Genomic DNA, 9,725 nt, shown 5'->3' on the forward strand with positions numbered 1-9,725 from the left:
AGCACATCCCACTCTGAATCAGCTCTCACCCTTCTCTCTTTAGTCTCCCTTACAGTATTCGTTCCTCATCAGACTCAGTTACGCTCATCCACTCACAGTCAGACAGACAAAGCGAGGGATGCAGAGTCATTATTTGGGTTAACCATAACGGAGACCACTATTAATTGATTCACTCCAATATCTTTTATTCCTATCATTATTTTACTGTTTAAGTAAATTATTTAATTTAGGGAGATATACAAATCAGAATGAGGTTTAGGAAGACTGTGTCTAACATGGTCACTACAAAGCTAATAGAATCATCTGGAGGTGGCCAGAATAAAAAATAAAGTACATAGCAGAATTCACAGGACAAATTGCTAACATATTCTAATTGCGGCAGAAACAAAATAGTTATGAGGTCTGTGGTCGTCTGAGAGTAAGCGAAGATTTTTTTTTTTTTTTTAATGGCATACAACCAGAGGCCACTACTGAGTTAACTAAAAGCTTCTGAAGATAACTGTATGTGCTGTAACAGTCCACACGCAGTCAAATGCAGAGCGAATCTTCGCGAAGGGAAAGTGATAGCCTGCCAAGTATGAATGGGACTGGGACTTCCATGCACATGAAAGTCAATGTATTCTAATGGCTATAGTTGTGTATGTTTGAGCCTGAATGCCATAGATAGGACGGACAGGGTGCAAACACATGCCAGCATATGAAAGGGCATGCTACTGCACCAACTTTAAAAGTTCGGCACGGCTTGGGTTTCGAGTCCTAGAAGCAGGAAACATGTAGATCACAAGTTGAACGTGCTGCCACCACGCCGCTGCGACTTCCCCATCTGCGAGTAGCAATGATAATTCTTCGTAAATATCTAACCTTAGCAGAAGGTTAAAGCTATAGAGTGCGGGTTACAAACTGCACGTGTTTAATGATGACAATTGAGTCTGGCAGCGGTGAAATTGTTTGTGGCAGTGATGGCCAATGCAATACAACCAGTCTCTGCTGCTAATTCAACTTCCGGAATGAATTTCTTAAAGCATGTCGGGTCTGACGTACCCAGTTAATTTAACAGCACCCCGTTTTTCACTATGGTCAGAGGCGGATCCGTCTTGTGCATCAGTGGAAATAGTGTCTTGTGACAACACCACCAGATGGTATACTGCACATGAGGCTCTCTTAATTTGTTCAAATAGCATATCAAGAGGGACTCCAGCAATAACTGCTACCAGCACCTAACCAAACCAAACCAAACCAAAATTACCCCCCCCCCTCCCAAATCAACCCAGTACTAAGCTACCCCGATTCTGAAGGTGTGGAATATCGAGGGTTCCCGGACTCCCTCGCCAAGTCATCAGTGCGAGTAAACGTCAGTCAAGGGAATTAAGCAACAAGTTAAGCCCTGCGAACACTTTGGAATTTGGGCGAGGAGGGGCGGGGCGGGTAGAGCAGGGAAGGCTAAGGCGTGTGGGGTAAATCTGGCACAGCAGGCATTTACTTCACTTCGCCTGATAACTGCCATGATAGACGAGGGTCATTACCACCACACGGGTTTGGGTGTGATGCATGGTGGGATTGGTTGACTGAAAGAATGACTGACTGACCTATTGACTGACTAGCTGCGTTAAATGGCTAAATGTTAAACTGAGAGAGTGACTGATTGACTGACCTACTGACTGACAGAGAATTACTTATGATCTAGATGACTAAGTGAAAAAATGAACAGAAAGCTAACTTGATGACAGTCTTAAAGATGGACGGCTGATTAACTGACTGTCTAGATTAATGAATGGCAGCATATTAACTGACTTACTGACTGAAATGCTGAGAGACGAACTGGCTGAATTACTGACTGGTTGACTAACTCAAATGATGAGTGGATGGCTGAATGACTTGCTAACTGACAATAAGACTGACTGATTGACTAAGTACGTGAGTAACTGAAGAAACACTAATGAAATCTTACTTGAGCCTGGCGAACCTATCAACCGCTTTGAATCGATGATATCAATTTATCTGCGTCGCCAGTCTCGAGGTAAAGGAGAATAATGCGAGCCTATCTCCTTCTTGTTGTTGTTGGAGAAAACTTTCAAATAAATCTTCACCACCATCAAGCCATTATTCTTATAGCATTTGCGGTATTTTCTCTCTGCCCCTAGCTCCAAACCCATGCCACAGTCCTAGCATTCTTTGTCCCCTGTGCCCAGTTCTTTATCCCATTTCCTTACACTTTCAGTCTTACAGGATCTTATAAAATACACAATGATTCTCACCAATCCTACAGCACCCATTTCCAGAGGAAAATTTAATTTTCTGTTCCATCCCCACCACCTACCAAACTTTCATGTCATCGCGTCCATTTCTTTGCTCATCGTGCCCATTTCTTCTCCCCCCTTCCCCCAACTACCACATTTCGCACGATGCAGGTTATCCGGTTGACTAACGCACTTGATAATCTTATGCTGGCTACTTTCAAGGCGATTTTATACGGTTCTAGTGAGCCATGAAACACAAAACCGCCATTCATTAAGCCTGGGGTTGCACCGCCTCTTCATGTCTTGTACATGATCCTTGAAGGGGAGTCCGGTGTCATATGTCACTCCAAATATCTTAATGGAAGGCGTATGACATTCATACACTGATAAGCGTGATGTGGAGGGAGTACATGAAAGCATATTCACTGCTGGTAATGAGTGTGGTTATGAATTTCGCTGGGTATTTGTCAACCTGTTATCTTTGACCCAAGTCGGCAGTATGTAGAGATTTTCTTGTTTGCAGTGTGCGTTGTGGTGTGTAGCTGCTATAGTGATGTCATCTGCATATGATAGAATGTTTTGGGGTGGCTGGTGAGTAGGAATATCATGCTTGTATAGACTTAAGGAAGTGGATGAGTGAACGGCCCTTTGAAACTCTACGTGTATTATGGAAATTTTGTGTTGCCAGTTACTTGCCCTGGAATGTAAGGTGCGCTTGTCTACTAGGCAAAATAATTGGCAAACCATCATTTGGTGTTGTTCTCCATGTTTGTGTCGATACTTGGTGGTTTAGTTTGCATCGGGCAATGGGACTGAAGGCATTACTAATATCTTTCGTTGGGAGAAGTGCGCATTGTTCGGGTGTCATACAGTTGATGTTGCACGATGCGTGTTGTGTGAGATTAATCAGAAAAGTGTTTGTAGAATGTATCTGAGTAGATGCTGATGTATTTGAGGGCCTGAATGCCTTGTGGTCCTAAATGTTTTGGGTACAAGTTGCTGATGTCATCCGGCCCTATGCATGTACAGTAGAGTGCTTAGTTTTCTTGATGATATTGCATTATTGTTCTGGAATGAAGGAGGCTGCATTGTGATAGAGTGGAAAGGACTGCTTATGTTGAGAGGGTTGTTTTTCAGTCTCAGTGTGTCTTCATGTTAAGTGACATGTTTGTGTAGAGGTTCACGCGTGTGTTTGCTTGTTCTTTGTAGGAAGGTATATGTTGGGTGTTGGAGGTGATGGCGACATGGGTCTTGGATGTGCATATTTGTGATTTCGTGATACTGTTATGAATTTTGTAGATCTGAGAGGAACTGGTGGAAATTAACTGCTGTTAAAAGCCCTTTCAGGTTTTTCTTTTGTACTTATTTTGTTGCTGTTCTCACTCTTTAGTTTTTGGAGCCTTGTGATGGTGTCTTGTGTGAGGGAGAGTGGAGTTGTACTTATGTTTGTCCCATTGTCTAATGAAGTGGGCAGTACACAGTGTAATGTCTTCTGTTGCCTCGTGGAAAGTGATATCTGTCTGCACTGAATATTACTGTATGTTACTGAACTATGTACTGAACCTAGCAATGTTGATTATGGGTGTGTTGTTTAGTGTGCTGAAGTATGTTTGTTTCTTCATTGAATTTTGTCCAGTCTAGTTTCTTATAGTTTGTGTATGCGAGGCGTGATCACTTCATTTTGTGTGTGTTTCTGTGATGATAATGATGGGGAGATGATTTGTTGCAATTCTGAATTCTGTTCGCTAGGCAGAACTCACTGTAAATATTGGCGAACAGAATGTTGTGCCTTGGGAGGTTAGGGTGAGGTTTGTCTCCTATGGAATGATGGCGTATTGCGCGGTGTCACTGAGAATATACATTAGTTCCCGGCAATGATAATGTTAAGTGTTTGTGTTACAGGGAGTAACTGAGGGCTGTATTGCATTGGTACAACGTGGGAGGTTTTGCGGAGAGTAAATGTAAAAAACCTAAACTATTAGTTTGTGAACATATTTGACAGTGAATGACTGTATTTGTAATGTTGTGCATTTTAAAAACGAACTGTATTGTTTGTGGTGTGTTTCTGTAAAGTAATGATGAGTTAATGAATGGAATGAAGCCTCCTTCGTAGTCATCAGTTCTGTCTAAGCGGATACTTGAGTACTGTTTAACTTCGACGGTCTGTTGTGTGTGTGTGTGTGTGTGTGTGTGTGTGTGTGTGTGTGTGTGTGTGTGTGTGTGTGTGTGTGTGTGTGTGTGTGTGTGTGTGTTGCTGTCGATAAAGAATAGTACTATTTCTGAATTTTTTCCGTGGCCACCAACATTTAGCTGTAATATATTAATGTGTGTTCGAGGCGGTTTGCGTCTGGTGTGGACCTGTGCTTTAGGTGTGGTGATTGTGTGCCTGGGCTGAACTGTGATGTCTGCTGTTGTGTGAGTGGCGGGGTTGGAGGGGATGAGAGGAGCTCAGTTTGGTGCGATAGGAGGAGTATTTGTGGGTGTGTAGCACCTGTCACACTTCCGTGTGCTCTGGTACTGTCTGACATTTGTTAGTGTAGTGCATGTGATGTGGATCCATTTTCTCTACGAGGTGTATTGAACAGATCCGCGTGTTTGTCTTGTTCTTGTGATATGTTGGGAGCAAATACGGTATACATAACGTATTTGTGGCCAAGGATTGTTCTTAATGTCTCCAGCGAGTGTGAGAAGCATGGAAATGAACGACAGACAATCGTTTCTATCTATCTGTTGCCAGACGCCTTAATCCCGTAAGGGGTGACCACAGACAAATCGCCTCCATATTGCCCTGTCCCCTGCCATTTCACTGCCCTCCCCCCAGCTTATACCCACCTCTCTCATATACCTTTCCTCTTCATCTCTCTATCTTATCCTCGGCCTTCCCCTCCCTCTTTCCCCATCCACCTCACTGATATACATTCTCTCCGGTAGTCTCTCTCCCTCCATCATTCAATTATTTCCCTTAGTGTAAAGCACGGCGTTGGAAGCAGTTGCCCCTATCCAGGAGACGCCGTTGCGTCAGGCTGGTCTGGGGTCCTCCTTGCAGAATGCAGGGCAGGATAAGGATGTTTTATTCCCAGACTGGAGACCCATCTGCTTCTCTCTATCCAGGGCAACAGCTGCACCATGGGAACGTACTTCTCCACCACAGGACAGATATTAATTGCACAGATACGGACTAAGAAGGTAGATAGCCGAATAACAACGGAATAAATAGACAAATAAAATAAGCAAGTAAACAAGCACATGAGTAAAATGAATAGTCCACCAAATTATTTTAACAACTGAGAAAAACGATAAATAATGAGTCGTGTAAGCAGATAAACTAGAGTCAAACAAGCACACAAATGGCATAGATATCTAATGACCCACCACGTCAATGATGCTGTGGAGGGCGAGGCCGAAGACGACAGAAAGCGCCTCGGAGGAGTTCCTGGCGGGGCGGACAGAGGCGTCATAGTTGGCCATGAGGTAGCGAGTGAGGCGGTACTCCTGCTCGTCGCTCACCACAACCACCACTGCAAGAAGGAGAAAAAGGGGTAATTCACTGGGCTTCAGGGATACTGGGAGAGGGGACATTTTAAGCTGAGTCAAACTTGGCCAAGAGGTTGTGGGTGAAAAGGTACTTCTGCTCATTTCTCACTACAACCACCACTGCAGGAAAAAGAAAAGTTTAGAAAACTTCTGAGAGGCCTCAGCCATCAAAGTACTTCAAGGGCCTTGACGTTAGGGGAAGTTTACGAGGTTTCAGACATTAAAGAGAGTTTAGGAGGGCTTCAGACATCTGGGGGAATTCAGTAGCGTTTCATACATTTAATAGGTTGTAGAGGACCTTGGAAATTAGGTGGAATTTAGGGACCTTTCGACATCAGGGGCAATTATCATTGCATATCGAATAGCACGGTAGTAAAGGGGACATCATGCTTAAGAGACTTTCCTACACATTGCTCTAAAGCTATCAATGCCGGAGGATACAATGGAGACTTTAGTGAGACTTCAAACATTAGAAGGACGTGTTATGAGGTCAGATAACTGGGGCGCTTCAGAAAATCACCAGTACAGGGAGATACGAGTAATAAAAAGAGGGTGAGGGACATCTTTAGGAGAGAGAAATTAGATTTCAAGGACAATCCGAGGATATTGACATGAAACATCAGTAGACATCAGACATCAGTAAACATCAAGGGAATTTTAGATACCAGAGAACATCCAAAAATACATCTATGAAGGCGAAGATACAATAATTACCAGGAATAGTTCAGTTTCTCATGTACATTTATGGTAATTGAAAAATTTACTCTTGCCATTTCACAGAATGATAATACATCCTTTCCAATTTGCGAAAATATTACTGGTAAGGATAACAAAATCTGTTAAGGTTTTCAAACGGTTTCGATATACTGTAGGAGAACTACTGGGAGCAAGTGGAGAAAATTCTCTCATGCCCCCCCTCCACACAAATCAGTCCATTTTATGACAATGGAATATAGGCTCGGGGTGATTATGATAATGATGCTGATGATGAAAATAATAATGATGATGATGATGATGATGATGATGATGAGGAGGAGGAAGAGGAGGTGGAGGAGAAGGAGAAGGAAGAAGAGGAAGACATCATGACTACTTTATAAACCGTCAGTTTCAGTCGCCAAATTCCACTAAAGGTAAATACTAGATACGAGAAATCTTTCCCAGACAATTTACCAATCAACAAAAATGTAGATCGAGATTCAATTTCACGTATAATTTTAATTTTAAGTGTCTCCCAGAACTTGTTTCTGCTCTGCCTAAATTATCCGGACTATGCATACGTACTTTTCCAATCCATAATTCTTGAAAACAAACCAACATCTGCCCAGTTTCAAAGGAAGGAAGTTCCTCTGGATCCTCTAATTACAGACTGATACACTATCACATCTTCTCTTTGTAAAATATTTGATATTATCATTAACTGACACATGACTATCCATCGCGGATCAAACGACTTAATAGGAGCTTTCGCGCGCCTTGAGAAATGCCAGATTTCACCAATATTTTAATTTTTCAGATGGAAAAAAAAATCACATGTCGGGCAATAATTGAATGTCCTTTTTAATGCATCTTACTTGTTGTAAAAATACATAAATATTCTATTTCCTCTCTTTTAAACAGTATTGTGTCAATGCAGCATGAACAAAAGTAATTATAAAAAAACATTCCACAGCGGTTGCGGCCTGGTTTATGCATGCCTAGATAACGGAAATTAGTTATAATTTATACTAACAAATTAAACTCCCTATGAGTAAGAATAAAACTCAAATCGCTTCAAAAAAAATGTCGATATTTAGATGCTTCCTCCGGTAGAACATGTTTTCCGAGGAAACCGAAACAACCGTCTGTCTTCACTGGCTGATCTGCTCATCACCTGTGCCTACTTCGTACGTCAGGCAGCGCTAAGCTTCGGTACGCCTTAATATATTAGAGTCTAATAAATATTAAACTATAGATAGACCATATGTGCCATTTTTTTTTACAAGTAAGATTATATACAAGTGTCAATATTCATACGCCTTTTTTAATTCTTACAGTCCAAAAACTGTCTTCTTGGCAAATATTGTACTAATCTTCTTAGGGAAGAATATACAAATATATTATTTTATCGGCGATATTTTGGGTGAAATAGCATAAATAAGAGTGATTTACATTTTTTTTTTTAATCTATTTGCTAACCAATATCGTAATTATCGATCAGAAAAATAACACTGAAATTTAACTAATACCCCCTTAGCCCGCAGAGACGAAAACGAGACATAGTTTCTGGCGGTGTCTGGCAGATTCTCCTCTTTGCGCAAACACTCCTATTAATGACAGACAATGTTATTTTCGGCAAGAAAGATCGACTGTTGGTGTACTCACTCTCTTTACCCATATAATCCATCAGTTAACTGACCAGTGCAAAGAAGCCCATGCAGTGTTCCTTGATATTTCTGTAAGTGTTTTTCAAACTCCTTGCTGCCTATCATATTTTGTCACGCTGATCTTATATCTCAGCAACAGAAATATTGTAAAGGTAGATGATGTATATTCCAATTTCCATTCAGTTAATGCACATGTGTCACAAAGATCAGTCCTGGCTTAAACTCTGTTCCACATGCACATTAAACATCTTTTGTCTGCCACCCATAATCCCATTCACCTAACAGCTCCCTTTAGGCTATTTCGCTTAACAATTTTACTTAAAGCAGTGGTTCTTAACCTATGGGTCGCGACCCAATTTTGGGTCGCCAAGCCATTTGGAGTGGGTCGCCAAGAGACAAATATTACTGATATTATTAATGTTGTATACTATTACTTTTTAACATATTACCGTACTTGTCGATACTTCACACTTCACATTCTCTCTCTCTCTCTCTCTCTCTCTCTCTCTCTCTCTCTCTCCTACAGTAGGCGATTGCATTTGGCTTAAAAAAAGATTATTACCATGCACACAACTGGGAGTAGCGTACCGGTACTGTACATTTTATATTTTAAAACTTAACCGTTTTCATTTCGGAGTAATGATGCCTAGCTCATGGCTTACGTATGGTACCGAGGTCCAGAAGACATGGAAGAGGAATTTCTGTTCTGTCGGCCATTACACACAACCACAACCAGAAGATATTTTCCAGGGTACTGTGGACTCATTCTTCAAGGAAGAAGGACTTCAGTGGAGATCAGTGTTTTATGTCTGTTGTGACCTGCCTGCACCAGCACATGCTGAGAGTACGTCATGGCTTCATTGCTAGAGTTAAAGAAAGAATCCATTCGTGCTGATTGTTCACTGTCTCCTTCACCGTGAGAATCTTGCTTCTCAGGGTTGTCACCTGAGTTGAAAGTGATGCAAGAAGTCATCCAGGTAGTCAAAGTTTCACCATTAATCTAGGGCTGTGCCCTCCAGGATCATCAGTCGGATGTGTTTTGATTTTGGTTCAGAACACTGTACACGTGTTGTACCACTCTGAGGTTAGGTGGCTGTCACGAGGAAGGGTGCTCCAACGGTTGCCTGAAATGCGGAACGAAACTTGAGATATTTCTAGCAAAAATAGGAATCATTCACTGGCCCCAAAGATTCTCTGATTCAAAGTAGGTGAAGTGCAAATGAAAAACTTATCTTGCAGATATCTTTGCTGAGAATTAACCTTGAACATTTCAATGCAAGGTCACGATCAGACATTAGTTGGGCTGTCAGAGAAGGTAACTTTACTTCGAAACTGAAGCTGTGGAAGGAGTAAAACTGAGACTGGGAAGACTGTGTCATTTTCCATCTTTGAGTGAATTTTCTGGAAGACGAAAAATTTTCTCTCACCCAGGTCCAAAGCATCATTGTGGAACATATCTCCAGGACTAATCGAAGAGTTTTTTTACTACATTCCTGAGAATGTGATGAAATACGCCACTGTAAAGGTGAGAAATCCCTTCAGCATTGAAGCTGAAGACTTACCTGACGAGATTTCGAACATCAGCTACCTC

At 41.7% G+C, this 9,725-nt stretch overlaps 1 protein-coding gene across 1 annotated transcript in view; it reads right to left on the bottom strand.

Moving 5' to 3' along the window:
• The window catches only part of LOC145391418 (neuronal acetylcholine receptor subunit alpha-7-like), a 107,632-nt gene extending 101,858 nt beyond the window's left edge, over positions 1–5,774 (bottom strand). The window contains exon 1 of the mRNA XM_080266030.1: positions 5,610–5,774. Within this exon, the coding sequence (XP_080122156.1) occupies positions 5,610–5,705 (96 nt within the window). The 5' untranslated portion in view covers positions 5,706–5,774. The remainder of the gene's footprint in view (positions 1–5,609) is intronic.
• Positions 5,775–9,725: the final 3,951 nt, after the last annotated feature.

Source organism: Coenobita brevimanus, chromosome 18 (assembly GCF_032717465.1).
Source record: "Coenobita brevimanus isolate Jiangsu-jjx chromosome 18, ASM3271746v2, whole genome shotgun sequence".
Taxonomy (NCBI): domain Eukaryota; kingdom Metazoa; phylum Arthropoda; class Malacostraca; order Decapoda; family Coenobitidae; genus Coenobita; species Coenobita brevimanus.